Source organism: Abramis brama (assembly GCF_963993115.1).
Source record: "Abramis brama genome assembly, chromosome: 16".
NCBI lineage: Eukaryota > Metazoa > Chordata > Actinopteri > Cypriniformes > Leuciscidae > Abramis > Abramis brama.
The window spans coordinates 13,780,625-13,797,533 of record NC_139978.1 but is presented as its reverse complement, the minus strand read 5'-3'; the positions used below and the strand labels follow the sequence as shown (position 1 = coordinate 13,797,533).

At 35.4% G+C, this 16,909-nt stretch overlaps 1 protein-coding gene across 1 annotated transcript in view; it reads left to right on the top strand.

The window, feature by feature from the left end:
- The window catches only part of magixb (MAGI family member, X-linked b), a gene marked incomplete at its 5' end in the record, with an annotated part of 102,460 nt that overhangs the window by 79,788 nt on the left and 5,763 nt on the right, over positions 1–16,909 (top strand). Inside the window, 4 exons of the mRNA XM_084138654.1 lie at positions 13,512–13,712; positions 14,532–14,599; positions 14,699–14,848; positions 15,683–15,821. Coding sequence (XP_083994780.1) covers positions 13,512–13,712; positions 14,532–14,599; positions 14,699–14,848; positions 15,683–15,821 — 558 coding nt within the window. The remainder of the gene's footprint in view (positions 1–13,511; positions 13,713–14,531; positions 14,600–14,698; positions 14,849–15,682; positions 15,822–16,909) is intronic.

Genomic DNA, 16,909 nt, shown 5'->3' with positions numbered 1-16,909 from the left:
TGAGGTGAATGTGCTGTCTTGGTGTTTTACACAACCTCAGAGGCTAAGTTAGAGTCAAAGTTTATATTTGAGATTATGACTAACTTGAGTATTATGAATGAGATTATATGATAATATATATGACAATTTTTTACATTTTATAATTCTATAGTTTGATTGTAGTGCCATTCACATTCAGCCTATTGGTTAGTTTGTGTTTGCAGTTATGTTAAGCTATTGTTCTCAAATTGGCAATGCTGGATCAAGTCTGGCTCATATAATTGATCCTGTTCCTTCTCAGGCATTTGGAAAATAGCCTAAAATAAATAATTAGTTGCTTATTTGTGTTCCTACACATGTACCGTACATTAATGGCTGGCAATTAAAGGCTCAGTACGGAGATAAAAGAGAGTTCGCATTGAGACTGTGATGCCTGATGAAACACTGATGTGTGTGTTTGTGTGTACAGCTGATGACTGTGTAGAGTTATATAAAATTCAGGGATGGTGTTGATACAAGAAATGTCAGGGAAGACACTGTGAATTATAAAAAGAGAAAGAATGATGTCAGCAAGCAAACCATGGGAGTTACAGATCAATGAATCAATACGAGCGGTTATCCTAGTTTTGCCTCTGCCAGTGGATCTCTTACAGTGACAGTGACAGTGACAGTGTTTCAGGTATATGGGATATATTGGTACCTGTATATACTACAATTTGTAACAGTATATTTCATAATTGATATGACAATTTAATCTACTGCATCAAATGTACTGATAACCACCATAATAAAACACAGGGTCAGTGCACAGGGTCATACACACAAAGGTACAACACCATCAGGGTAACACACAACACTATAATAATGCAATAAACATACACTAAATAACAAATGTAACACAAAACTCTCTAATGTACATTACTGATAATCAAAATTTGAAGAAACAAAATTATTTATAAAATATAATCATATGTATCATTGCACACAGGGGCTGCTGAGAATGGCCTTTTATTGTTTACTGTAAATTGTCAGCCGAACTCCTTAGTTCCTTAGTAATAAAATATTTACTTGAAGTTCTTTTTCAATAAAAAAGTAACTATAATCTGATTACGAGAATTTAAAAAACGTAATATAATCTAATTAGAAGTAGGCTAATTCTTTTTTATTTTTTATTTATTTTTTACATGTAATCAGTTACAACCCAGCGCTGCAGACTATACAGTTATTTCATTAAATTTCATCTTTTCATTTGATAATCACACTGTATCTGCTGTATCACGATTATCATACAGTTATCATACATTATCAATACACCATTTATTTATTTAAATTTTACATTTGGTATAATTAATTATTAGCTTTCTAGCAATTCATGAACCTCCTGTAGTTCCCATATATATTTATAAAATCACCTTTTTGTGTTCCACATAAGAAAAAAGTCATGCAGGTTTGAAATGACACAATGATGGAATTTTTTTTTGCCAAATTATCCCTATAATTACATGAACTATTTTCTATTTTATGTTGCACCAGTGTTGTCATATGCTCATTGCACTGATACAGCATTAATTTCAATCCCTCAAATGCTTTTTATTGGCATGACCAGCATGCATCAGCAATCCTAAACTCAGATTACACACATATTGTATGAGCATGTAGGTCTCTCTCTCTCTCTCTCTCTTTCTCTCTCTCTCTCTCTCTCTCTCTCTCCCTCTCTCTCTCTCTCTCTCTCTCTCTCTCTCTCTCTCTCTCTCTCTCCCTCCCCCTGATCGGCACCCCCTCTCTGCAGTGGTCCAAGGATTAAATCGTTCATCTCGTTCGCTCTCTTATCGCCCCTCCTCTTATCTCCATCTCTCTGTCTTTATTCCCTCCTTTTCTCTGCCTGTCCACCTCCCTCCTTCCCTCCCGCTCATCTCATTCACCGACTCCAGATGCCAAAGGAAAATGAACCCGCTACAGTAAGCAGTTCGCTCGCACAGCGATACAGAGGCTCGTTCTGTTTTGTTCTCTTCAGTTGTTTGTTTATGCCCTCCATTAGTTTTCTCATTATGACCCTTCCGCGTGATCGCTCTCACATGTGTGGGGATTTAAACGGAGTGTGATCCGGGATCGGGACCCTGCCTCCACACACACGCACATCAACACACACACACACACACCAAGCCATGCTGGAGAGACTGCAGTCTGCCTTGAAAAGTGTGAAGGACTCCAAACGTAAATATTTTTTTTTTTCTCTTACTTGATTTCATCCCTTATTTCTTAAAAGGACAATCAGCTAGCTGTCATATTACTGTTGTGAGAATGTCAGTGCTGATGCAGAGTGTTTTAAATGGGAGAGACATGTAGTGCTTTACTATTATGTGGTTTTAATAGGCTCTATGGCCTGTTAATTTGAACTGTTATGACGGATAATATCTGCAGTGCGTTTATACATGTTTTAGTATAGATATGCGGATATATGCTGAGGAATAATTTATACAGTTTGTTACTGTATACAAATATATTTTGCTAGTATAAACACTATTAAAATCATTGGAAACCCCCCTAAAAGAAAAACAAAGTTGTGTGTGTAAAAATCTGATCTTTACAGTATGTATAGAAACTAATTACACAGATTATTTTATGGTTGTTTTGTAACATCTCTCTGTGTTTTTGACCTGTCAAAATTAGTTTGGGGGACTTTTGCTGTCAAAAAACAGTTCTTATTTCACAAAGTCTGACTGAAACATTCCCCTAGACCACAAAATACACACACACACACACATTGGGGGTTTATGGGCTCATTCCATAGACATAATGATTTTTATACTGTATAAACTGTATTTTCTACCTCCTAACCCTACCTATCACAGAAAATGTTCTGTTTTTTTTAGATTTAAAAAAAAAAAACTTCACAACACACACACAAACACACACACACACACACACAAACACACGTTGGGGTTTTATGGGGACATTCCATAGACATCATGATTTTTATACTGCACAAACTGTATATTCTACCCCCTAAACCTAAAACTATGCTTTTTTTTTAGATAAAAAAGAAAGGTATGATTTATTAGCTGTTTTCCTCATGGGGACTGAAAATGTCCCCACAAGGACATGTATTTTGGATATTGCCATCCTTGTGGGGACATTTTGTCCTCATAACACAGGGTTTACCTGGAACACACACACACCTATTATTGTGACAGTGCAAAAGCCCACTGCGTTCTCTGCTCTTGGCTTCAGATACAGCAGTACTGCATTGTACCTAAATCAATTGCACATCTGCAGAATATCCTCTATTCAATAACTAGCAAGATAAGCAAGATATTATCTTCATCTCATTCACACCGGTTCGTATTCATACATCTGCTTCAGTTTTGATATATTTTAGACAATCATTGCAGTAACTGAATGCTGAGGCTTGTCATCTTTAAGTACGTTTTGTAATTATTGGCTCATTCCTCATATGAATTTGATGAGTAATGTATTTTCCTGACAGACTTTTTTCCAATCAGTTGAAGCTGCTGTTTGCTAACTCTGTCAGAAGTGCTTGTGTGTTTCTTAGTTGTGCACATATTCTATTAGATCTTTAGTGCTTAAGTGGTTGTTAAATGTGTTAAATTATTGTTGCACTGAAATTCAAAATATTATAGAAGTAAAATGAATTAGTAAAATAGAGTTTTATGCCATCGAAAACACCCATAGCTATTTACAGCATTGTTAGTTATTTTTATTAACAGTTGTCACTATTTGTACAGTCATAACTAGTATATTTGATACTGTATTGGGAAAAGCTATACTGCTGCAGTGCAACACAAGTTCATAATGAGCATCACACACTCTTTCTGTGTCTTTCTCTTGTCCCGCTCAGTCTCTCTCTTGTATTTTAGTATGCAGCGCTGGTCTTCTGAAGTGAATGGTGTAAGAGTGCCAGCCAGTGCATTTCAGCAGCTGTGGAGCACTTTTATTATTGAGATGAAGACTGTACAAAGACTGCTATTATATTACAAACTTTCATCATCATGTTACTTAAAAGATGCACTGTTTGTATCACTGTGCTCATCTGTTTGTTCTAGACAGACTGTCAGTCTGTGGATTTTACAACAACTCTTTCTGTAGGTTACATCATTATGCCAGTAGGTGGCAACAAGTGACTATCTTTATGAGTAAGTGAGTCACTAAATCATTCATTCAACTAATTCATTCAAAACACTGAATCATTCAGGAACCAAAAAGTAACTGTATTATGAGTGAATCATTAGTCCATTTCACACAGTAATCCCAGTAAATTACCGTAAAATTACCAGTATTCAGGCCATTCACACATCAGCACCAAAATACCGGTAACTAAATTCAGCGATGTCAGACATCGGAAATAATCTTTAAACGACACACCGTTGTCTTCATGTCACCCGCATGTGGAGAACCCCTTTAGTTTCACTATCTGTTCAATTTGATACAATTTTTTGACTTCTGAGTGACAGGCGTAAGGGGATGATCACACAGAATGTGTTTTATCACACATAATGTGTTTTTTGCTTTTAAAAACACGAGACATGCATAATAGTATTCAACTGCAGAGCTGCAGGGCTGATGAATGGAAAAGAAGGCTTTGAGCGTGACACTGAAAAAGCTGCAAAACACGGCACAATAGTCAAAGATGTTCATCTAGTGCATATTTACATAGAAAAACTATTAAAAAGAAGCGGAGCTTACTGTAAACAGCGCAGAGTAATTGTGTTTTTTTTTAAAGTTTTTCTTTTTTTTAAAGAACTTTATGATTTGCTCAAAGCAGACTTCTACGTCAGTGCATTCTGATTTTGTACATGTTCATACCAGTAATCTTCATTCTTTGTTCACACACAGCATCATAACGGTAATTTACTGGTAATGTTACAACTTCTTATACTATAAAATGTCCGAAACCGGTATTTTTGAAAATGCCCTGTTCACACATGATCTCTTATCAGTAATTTACTGGTAAATTTACCAGTAAAGACCGTATGTGTGAAAGGGGCTATTGAATTATTCACTCAGTCGATTTGTTTGAAAAACACAAATTCACTCTGAAACTCCACTACTGTGTATTGCTTGTTCGACTCAACGGTTCATTCTGTTTTGACTTTGGGAACTATTTAGGTGCAAAGACAAACTAACTACCCTAGTGAGAAATAAATATACTAAAATGTATTTGAAATACATTCATTTTATGCTAAGTATACTAAAAATACATTTACATATCCATGTACTTAATAATAATACCCTGCAATTAATATACTAAATTGGTGTTCTTAAACTATATTTTGTACTCAATCCACTTTAGTTATCCGGAAATTGTGCTGAGGTCCAACTAGAGATATACTTAAGTATATTTGATTGTTCTAAGTGCAAGTATACTTTAGGTACACTTTAAATATCCTTAATTTAAAGACTGATATACAGAAATAATACAATCCTTACTAATAGTGATAATAAACACACTTTAGGCTTAAGACATGTGCATTGTGCAGGTACTCCAGGTACTCTAAATAAAGTTTCGCTTAGTATGAAATAAATGTATTTTAAATGCATTTTTGTGTAGTTTTTTTTTTTTCACTAGCAATATCTAAATTGTGTCTACAATTGCTTAAATATTGTGTCTACAGTTGCTCAATATTAACTTTCTGTTGTTTTACTGTGTATAGAAGCACACTCACAGTCATGCTGTTGGTCTGAATTTCAGCAGGGCTATGATTGCCTACGGCCTCGTGTCTACAGCCAAATCAAGCGTTTGATTTGACAGAAATCTGTATAGTGCAGAAAGAGTAATCGATATTTTTGCTCTATTTTCCTGGAACATTATAGATTTCACATATGTATATTTGCTAAAAGTGAATTTTATCTCTGTTTTGGAGTACATTAGCGTTTATGCAAATGGCTTCAAAGCTTACTGCCAGGTCTGTTAAAATATTATGTATGTGAATAAGAAGTTTCTTGTGCTGTTCACATGGTTCAGCTTAACTCCATAACTTTCTGCCTGTTTGAAGGTGGTCCAGTGTTTTCCAGCATATCAAGACTAAGTGTACTTGTCTATGTGTCTTACATTCTGGCCCATTTGTCGGCATTTATGTGGGAAAGCACATGACTTGAACAATACTTCAAGCTCAATATTGTTACACAGTTTTCAGCTATCAAAGAAGATATTGACAGCATTATTCATATTTCATCCAAAACAAAATTATGTCATCTCAACCTCATGTAATTTCCAACCTGGCTTTCTTTCTTCTGTGAAACATGAAAAAAAATATTTTGAAGAATGTTGGTGATCAAACAGCTTGGGTTACTATTGACTCCCATTGTGTGGACAGAAAAAGAGATACAATTTTCAAAATATATTTATGTTCCACAGAAGAAAGAATGTTATATAGATTTGACATGAGGGTGAGTAAATGATTTTACTTCTTCTTTTTTTTAAGAGTTTTCATTTTTGGGTGAACTATCTCTTTAAGCTGAACTGTGTAATGTCTTCAGTGATAAAATACTTTCTCCTATCCCAGTTTAATGTGCTCAGACATGTATAAGTAAGCAGTTTGTAGGGTGTTTTCATTTTGGTTTGGCACGGGACAATCTGTTTGTATGAGCAATGGCCAGGAGTGTTTAAGAAGCCTGTTTGAAAGCAGTTACCGGTATGTTTGCAATTCAGAAATTACACACTTCCCCTTCAGTCAAGAAGTCTCGTCATGACAAATACACCCTTCACCTTTAAAATGCTATAAAACCAACAATTACCTGATGCATGAATTATTTATTATTCATAAATGCAACATAATACATGATTTAAATTGAATTACTGTAAATGAATGATAGTTTGACCCTCACAGATGCAAACGATGCACAATTTAAATCTACTTAAGAAAACATCTGTTGTAATTTGTGCATCGTCTGATGACTTTACCATCAGCAGGTTATCCTCAATAACATTCATCTAGTTTTTTTTTTTTTTTTATGTTCACAAACTCCATGTGGTGAGCCAAATTACAAAATATGAGTAACAATGAACCATAAAGGCTGGTGTCATTTTGCTGAGAGACGTCGACTTGCGCTATTTATTATAACATATTTACTGAAAAACAGCTAAATAAACTGATTGTCATGAGGACACAAAATGCAGCCTATATGTTATTTAAGATACTTAAAAACACACTTTAATGGCTGGTAAGAAACATTTATAGTTGTTAAGTTTTCCCAATTCGCTCGGCATTGGCATTGACATCAAAACGTAAATGTTTGAACCCTGACTGTAATTTGTTTACAGCTGAATGAGTTTGTGCTCTAGAGAGTAGCAAAGGATGGGGGATGGAGGTATTGGATGGAGAGGTAATGTAAAGAAATGAGAGGAAAAAGAAGTGACAGCTGGTATGAGGGGGAAGAAGATGAAGGGCAAGAAATAAAGATGCAGGAAAGGTCGAACAGATGAAAGATGAAAAAGTTTTAAGAGGTTAAAGGTGGCTTATGTTTCACGAACGTTGTCTTGGCAACAATGATTCCGAACCAATGTAAATGTGGTCTGCTCTTTATACACACACACGTCAGTCGTCAGCACTCTCATTCAGCGCTCAAGTGTTTCCGGAGGCTGAATCTGTATGACTCACACTGGATGCTGCATTGTGTGAGAATTAATGATTTTCAGTGACAGCCGTGATTACGACTGTCTTCCACTCCACTCATAACTCTACTTGTCTGTTTTTCTCAGCTTTACAGTTTCTCATATTGAAAGGACTTTATTCATTGTCATTTATTAATTTAGTGATTTGTCATAACAGATGTTTTAATAACATTTGAATCATGTCTAGTGGAGAACACAAATGAACTCTGCTGGCTAGTCAGACCAGTAGTTCAGATTTTTACTTTCTCTGCAACAAAAATGCTTTATGAAATTAAAAAAGAAAATGTTTTATGGTAGAAACATGTTTTTTTTGTGTGTGTGTGTCATCAAAATATATTTCCAAAGCAGTTTACAATGACTAAAATCTTAATAATATCACATTAGGAAATAACAGTCATTTATTTATAAATTTCTAGTCATTCTACAGTAACTGAATCTTTGAAGACTAACACATTTTTTGACCATAAAATAACATGAGTTTTGATTTAATTCATGAGTTGAACGAGCGATTGTCTGAATCTCACTAATAAAAAGTCACGTAAGTCAAGTTAATTCCATATCTACAATTTTACAATAATCCCCCCCCCCCCTTGAATACATCTGTGGAATATTCCTAGCATTATGCCCCCCCAAAAATGGAAATATGAGATACAAAATTACAATGGGCAATATTTTTATTACAGTAGGAAATATTTAAAAGTTTATTGTTTTTGAAAAAAATACTTTTATACTTGCCAAGGCTGCATTTATTTGATCAAAAATAAAGTAAAAACAGTAATATTGTGAAATAGTATTACTATTCATGACGATTTGATTTGATTTGTTAATAACTGTTTTCTATTTATTTTATTTTTTAAGTTAAAGGTATAGCGGAGGATTTTTTACTTCCGGGTGGATCACCTATTCTATTGGTCCTCCTAATTGTCAATCATTCTGGTGAATCAATCAAACTTATTCAAAAAGTGGAGAGGGCGGGTCTTATCTAAAATTCGGAAAGATCCTCCACTATACCTTTAATTTATTCCTGTGATGGTAAATCTGAATTTCCAGCATCATTACTCCAGTCTTCAGTCTCACATGATTCAAAAATCATTCTAATATGCTGATTTGCTTCTCAATAAACATTTCTTACAATCAGTAATGAAAACAGTTGTGCTAACTTAATATTTTTTAACTGTTATAAATGTTCTTCTGGATTCTATAATGATTAGAAAGTTTAAAACAACAGCATTTATGAAATATAAATCCTTTGTAACATTATAAATGTCTTTACTGTCACTTTGTTCAATTTAACGTACTCTTACTGAATGAAAGTATTCATTTCTTTCCGAAAAATCGTACTGACTCCAAACTTTTGGACGGTACTGTACATATATTTGATAAGTATTATAATTTATTTCATAATATCTGTGGTTATTATTCAAACATCTGATTGTAAGCTGTGTTATAAGGCATTATGAATGCATTACATATAGGCTCTCTACGTAACATACTGCTGCCATCTTATCCAGAGTGACTTATTTTTATGACGGGAACAGTCCCTCCAGAGGAATCAGGAGTAAGTGCTTTACTCACAAGCAGATTAGTGATGGGAACTCCGAGCACTTTCCTCTTCTTATATTTCCCATTATGGGATTTGAGCCTTTGGGTTTACCAGCCCAGACATTTAACCACTAAAATGCCTGCCAACCCTCAAAAAGCCAGGTCAAAATGATTAATTATTGAACTTGAGCAACCATAATCACATGAACATCATTTAGCAAACACATTTATCCACAATTAATCCACATATGACCGCCCGTATCATTAACGTATAAGTCTTAAATGTACAGTGCACATGTGGAAAATGGTCACATAAGATTCAATTACAACTGCTTTTGTATGTTTATGTAACATTATAATGTGTAGAATATGGAACTTATCATAGACACTTAACATGCCAATCAGGCAACATTAAAAGTCAAATGGTACTTGGATTGTCATTAACATTATGGTCTTAGTCAATTAGTGTTTTGAGTAAAAGCAGAATCTGTAATGCATAACAAGGCAGATCTTACACTGGCATCGGCCCAGAAACGTAATAGAAAGTCATGTTAATCCAAGAACGCTAATGCTAGTTCTTACAGATATCCCCTCAGGGATAGCATGAATTTTTCCCTTTGAGCTAAAGCGAGTCAGCATTAAACATAAATGAAGATTTCTGTTTCTCAGCTCTCTGCTTACAGTGGTTCATCCCCGAGAAATAGAGGCAGGACAGAAAGAGAGATGTGTGTGGGCATGTGAATATTTTTGCCTTTAACAGTGTGTGTGTGTTTCTAAGTAGGTCGGCACAGGACAAGTTTCTGTTCTTGGTAATGGCGTGCGCTAATGGAGACGGGCAGATTGACTTTAGGGACAAAGATGTAGACTTACAAGGTCATTTCCCTTTAGTGTCTGCACGTGACTTTTGGATTATTATGTGTACACAGACATTACCCCTGCTAACTGATTTAAGAAACTTCCAGTTTAGACTCAACAGCTGGTATGGTTTTAATAGAGAACATATTTAGCAAACTAACAACTGTAACAAATGTAGGTGCATGTGTTTAGACAGTACATACAGTGATAGTCAGAATATTTGACTATTTATTTATTGGATGAGTTGGACCAGATGGTTGAGGGAAAGCACATAAATGTAAAATACTGTTTAAAAGTATCCCATGATGCACCTCATGAAGAGCTCGAATAAAAAATGAGTTGCCGCAACTTACTGATACGTTATGTTTTACTAATTCGTTCCCTCGTTTTAATTATTCGTTCCCTTGTTTTACTAAAGCATGGCCATGTTGTTCCCTTGTTTTAGTTAAATCGAAATGAGGGAACAGATGAGTTCAATATGGCCACGATTTACTAAAACGAGGGACTAAATGAATAAGTCTTTGGAACGAATTCTTAATTAGTGGCCATGATTTAACTAAAACGAGTGAACAAATTATTAAATAGTGGCCACAATTTATATTATTTTGTCTGCATGTCATGTGCATGCACTCTGTTTATTACACAGTAAAAAAAAAGATTATTCGAGTATGTTTTAAACAGAAAATACACTCAATTTTTGTCAAAGTTTTAAAAATTATAAAAAAGTAAGATGTTTCCATGTTTTGTTTTCTTTTGCTTTGCTTCTGATTTGTTTTTCATTTGTTTTGTTTTCAAATGTTTAACATTGAATATTGAAAGTATTGAATTTTTTCAGCATTTTTGTCCTTCTCTTTTTTTTGCCAAATTTCATAAGAACTAAAGTTATCCATATTTTCTAACGTACAACATAATGTTTTTTTAAAGCATGTAAAAAGTTGTCTTCAAGATTTCACTTAAAGCATGTAAAAGATTTAGAGCTTTGAAAACAGAATGGATTTATAATAACCGCCACTTTCTAGAATGTAAAGCACCATAAATTATAAAAACAATTATTAGTATTTGCCAAATTTATAATAATTTATTCAAATATCTCATGTGAATTTTATTAATACCTTACTTCAAGTAAACCACTACGACATTAAAAAAAAAAAAAAAAAAAAAAAAATCTGCAAAAGGTCTCATTTCTGTATTTAGCTCCAGATCAGAAGTCTGTAATCTCTTATCTGTCTGTAATCCCTAACATCATATCAGCACCAGGATGACTGTGATATTAACGACTGTAAGGATTTACGTTAAATCTACATTGATAATCTGACTGCGAGCTGCGTCAGGTTTCTGTAGGTGACATTCAGTGTGATTTTCTGAGCGGATCTGCAGCAGCGACAGAATCTCTAATTTAGACGTATATTAATGATGGATGCCTTTAAAAGCCACCCTGGAAAGAGTTTGACATTGAATGAGAGAGAGTAACTTTTTTCTTGCCACACTGATGAATAATTTCCCTCTATCTTTCTCTCGCAATCTTTCTCTCTGTCCCATTTGAATCCCTCCCACTTTACTCTTTCCACCCTCCATCCATCATCTCTCCCATTCCTCTACAGAGAAAAATCTCCATAGAGGTTTCTTTATCTGCTTCCCCCTAGATAATCCATCTTTATTCTTATCTGTGTGTTTTTCTGCAAGTCTTTGCTAACTGACATTGTACACATAGGGGATAATTATCATGCAATATGATTTTAGTTCATTTTAATTTAGTTTATTTGTTTAACATATTTAATAACGGCAAAACTGATTAAAGAGCTGCACAGGCAAGTACATTACAATAATAGCAAGACATAAACAGGTATTACACAAAACAAGACAGAAAAATGTAATTGCACATAACAATAAATTATACAAACAATCACTACACTCTCAACAGTGCCAGAACTGGTAACCCTAACTCATAAGACATTGTAAAGAGATACGCCTTAAGCGGATATTTAAAAACCACTCAGAAGAGGAAGATTTTAGGTACAAAGGCAAGCTATTCCACAACTGAGGTCCTGCCACCGAAAAAATGCATGATCCCCCTTAAGTTTTAAGCACATCTCTCCAGACAGCAACAGAGTATTAGATGACCTTAAGTACCTATTGGTCTGATAGTAAGAGAGATAAATAGTGTGGTGTCAAACCATTCAAGGACTTTGGAGCCAAAAACGGGTGTGCTACTTTCCCTCTTTCTAGTGCCAATTAAAAGTCTGGCTGCAGCATTTTGGACCAACTGGAGATGGGATAGACAAGATTGAGAGACCCCTAAATACAATTCTGTATTGTGACTCAGTGTTTGGCATGGTAATGGTTTTTAATGGTTTTAAAATGTTGATATATTTGCTCTTAATGGAATAGATCTGCTACGCTGCTGCTGTAGAGCAAGTACAGGAGTTGCTACTGTCAATACATACACAACACACTGCTGTGAGCATGTAAGACATGCTGCTGCTGAACAATATAGCGCACATGAATAACCCGAATCTATACAGGTGGAGCTGGGGAAGGTGGAGGGTGTCTGAAAGCATGCTTTACTGCTAAGGCAAATGCTAACCAAGTATTTGAAGGTTGAGCATGCAAGCTCATTGGCTACTGATACATCAGGAACCAATCAGCTCTTCCCTGTAGAGAATGATGTGATTGCAAGCAGGTTGAGTTCAGGACCTATTAGCCTGCGCCATCTAGAGTTTCATGACAGAACTTTGTATTGAGTTGCAATAGTCCAATCTCAATGAAATAAATGCTTGAATAATAGTTTCTAAGTCATTGAGTGGGAGGAAAGGTTTAATTTTGGCAATCATCCTAAGCTGAAGAAAATTCTGATTTGACAGCTGAATTTATCTGTTATCAAATTTGAGTGTGGGGTCAAAAATGACCCGAATGACCAAGGATTTTGGAGTCGTTCAGTTGAAGAAACTGTTCCGCCATCCAGCTTTTAACATCACAACACAAAAACAATTGTTTTTTCTGAAGATCTTCAGTTCCTGCTTGTTCTTTTCTCTTGCTTCCGTCTGTCTCATTCATACTCTGCTTTGCCCAATGAAATTATAGTCTATCAGATGTATAATTGAAGACTTCAGATGCAAAAACCTCTAAGTCTGTCTGACATTTATCTTTTAAATGAGCATTTTTATGCTACTCTTATCAGTGGCATAAGACATTTCAATAACTGACAAATAACCTTTTCATTGCCATGAAAGTGCATTTACTGATCCTAACATAGGAGCCTGATAAAAATGCTTATTTAAAAGAAAAATGTCAGACAGACTTCAATTATTGATTCTCTCTGATAAGTGCCAGTAAGAAACTATTAAGCAGTGCTCTAGCAACCATATAGAACTCCTTCTTAAAACACAATAGCAACACATAACATTGCTCTACACCCTAAACACCCTGATATTGTGTTGTCAGGGTTTGCAGAGTCAAGCATCTCTCTTGATGTTAAATGAATATTTCTCTGTTTCTTCTGCAGCAGCGTCTCTGCTGCCTCACAGGTTTGTGACGGTACGCAGAGGCAGTCCGGCGGCTCGCAGCGGTCAGATCAGGCCTGGGGATCGTCTGGAGGCGGTGGATGGGAGATCAGTGGTGAATTTACCTCACAGAGAGCTGGCTCAGATCCTGAGGAGAGCTGGAAACACACTCCGCTTGACCATCGTACCCCGCGCCAGCGCGCGTAAGTGGATTACTTCATACACTTGGGCTGATCGTTTTTACTTTATTAAATAAATGGTGTCATTTTTTCAATACGCTCTATGCACGCATGCTGCTGATGTATTTCCGGTAGAATCTCAGCCAGCGTCTTTACTTCCGCATAGCGCGTTCTATAGCGAAGTGTACTAGCGGCAAAACTTTCATAAAATGTATTTTCTCAGAAACGGAGACAACGATTTTAGAAACCGATTTGCTAGTCGGATTTTACACGAAATGAGAGAATGCTCACCCTCAAAGTTGTCTTTCTTACTCTCAGGTGTGACAGCTAACTACCTCACAATATTGTTAACATCATTCACGTTAATCGCTGGAAGTTCTTGTAAACAGCGAGTGTAATTTACCATTATCTCAACGACGCAGCACCGGATGTAACTGGGCGGGCTGAGGCAAAATGCGGAAGCGATCGTTAGCCGTAGATAATATTAGAACTAAAACTTATCCTAATACCTATCTTCCCTCAGATGGTGGAGGACAAATAGGCAACAAGTATAATATATAATAGCATAAATGCCATATCAACTTCAGTACTGTTTAAATGTATCCCAGGATGCAGCTCATGAAGTTGGTTGCTGGTTGAATGTCCAGAGATTGAATGGACATTCTACATTACAAAGGACATCTACATTAAGAAAGCTCAAATATGAGACACATAAATATTGATTTATTGTTTGTTTGTTTGTTTGTTCACTACTGATCTTTTTTACTTTTAACTATAGATATATAGATATTATATAAATAAACATTGTAACAATATTGTGTCCTAATACCTTTCTCCCTTCAGATTCCTCAGAGCGAGCAGATAATGACTCTGATTATAAGAACAGGAAAACTCACAGGTCAAAACCAAAGGTGGGCAATACCTTTACCTTACAATACCTGTACATAAGCTGTGTGGCAAAAAATGACAAATAATAACTCCCTCCTTTTTCATTTTTCTCCCTCTTTGAGCAGGACGCCACACGGTACTACAGTGTGGAATTAGAGAGGGGGCCCACAGGATTCGGCTTTAGTCTGAGAGGAGGAAGTGAATACAACATGGGACTCTATGTGCTGGGACTGATGGAGGGAGGACCGGCCTCACGCAGCCACAAAATACAGGTGCAGATGTGTGGCTTTGATCTATATATACAATAGAACAAATCTGTTTGCAATTTGTTAGTAATAGTAACAAATTACTAATTACTTTTGGGTATAAATTTATATATATATATAAAAAAAATGCCTGAAAAAAAAATCACCTTTAGAAAAATGTAAAGAGACTAAACAATAATAAAGGGTTTATTCTAACTTTTTATTTTTGGGTTAAGGTAGTCTGTAGTAATTATAGTTACCTTAAGAACAATAGAAGTCAAGAGGACGTCCTTATTTAGATGGATATAAGCAGGTGTGTGTGTGTGTGTGTGTGTGTGTGTGTGTGTGTGTGTGTGTGTGTGTGTGTGCGTGTGTGTGTTAGAGGCTTCAAATATTACTTTTTGGGGACAGCAAGTGTAATACAATATACATTTTCAGCCATTTTATACTACCATTTAAAAGTTTGGGGTCTGTAAGATCAGACTCTTATGTTCACCAAGGCTGCATTTATTTGATCAAAAATACAGTAAAAACATTTATTGTAATTTATTCCTGTGATGACAAAGCTGAATTTTCAACATCATTACTCCAGTCTTCAGTGATACATGATCCTTTTGAACATGTGACACTGGAAATCATAATATGCTGATTTGGTGCTCAATAAACATTTTTTTATTATTATCAATGTTGAAAACAAATTAGAAAATATTTTCAATTGCCTAAATGTATTTCATTGCACATATATCCTATAATCTAAGGCATATAGTATTAGTGCTTGTATGAATGTTGATGTTTATTCACTGTAAAAAAAATAATGTCTAAAATACAATTCTGGCTCAATTGTAATTGTGTTTGCTGTAGGTGAGCGATCAGCTGGTGGAGATCAATGGAGACAGTACAACAGGAATGACTCACAGTCAGGCTGTGGAGCAGATCCGGACCGGAGGAACCAGGATACACCTCGTGTTCAAAAGAGGAAATGGATACGTCCCTGACTACGGTAAGACAACATGTCAGAAGTCAGCTGAACATCACCCGAATGTTATCATACATACATCAAATTCACATTGCTATTAAGTCATGAAGTCACCAGATATCAAATAACATGATTATGTATAAAGCAATAAGCCATGAGAGGCTGTATGTAACTGGTTTAACTGTGGTAAAGGGCCGTTGTTAGCGTAAAATCCCCTTAACCATCGTAAAAATCACTATCTCAAAGCCTTCTGTGGCTTCTTTGTTGCTTTTTCAAACAGCTAAAGCAAAATTATAAAATAGACCAATGATCAATAAATAATGAAACAAATTACTGATAATAATTCACAATAAAAATTATTTTTGTAGATGTAGACTACATAGAATGTGTAGACTTCAATTGGGCTTTACACACTGTGCTTAACCCTGGGTTATCGTAGTTTTAAATCCTGCTTTTAACCCTGGGTAAAGTAATATTTCACACTTGTAATTAATAATTTAGAAGCAGGGTTAGCACCGCTTTTCCAAACTTGCACAGTGTGAAACAATGTGGTGTCAGCCAATTGTAGGGCTCATATTCACATGCTTTGGACGGTCATTGAATCACCACCTGTTGCATATAAACAGGGTATCAAGTTAACCCAGGATTACATTTACCCAGGCTTAACTGTTTCAAAAGTTCATCAGTCAATAGTCTTTATACAACAGTCTTTGTCTTCTTATGAAAATCTCTGAATCTATTAGCTTACTAACCGCTGTTCTCTGCTTTTCTATTTGGACTTTTCCCTTTTTCTATTCTCCTTGGTTTCTTTTTTTTATAATTCATTACTATCCCCTTTCATTATTTGTCTTTTTAACAAATTATTTACACTCGCTTCTACTAATTTGCTTTTAATTTTGATTCATCTCGTCTGATTTGCCCTTCATCCTTATTTTTATCTCATTGCTTTCTCTATATTTACATCTTTGATCTTTCATTGCCTTTATTTCCTATGAACCCTTTTTTGTTTTTATTTCACTCTCCTCCTCCCTTAACTCCTTGTTTTCATTCTTTCGGCTTTCCCTCTTTCTTTTCCTCCTCCTTTAGTGGAGCTCTCCAGTCTCTCTCTCTGT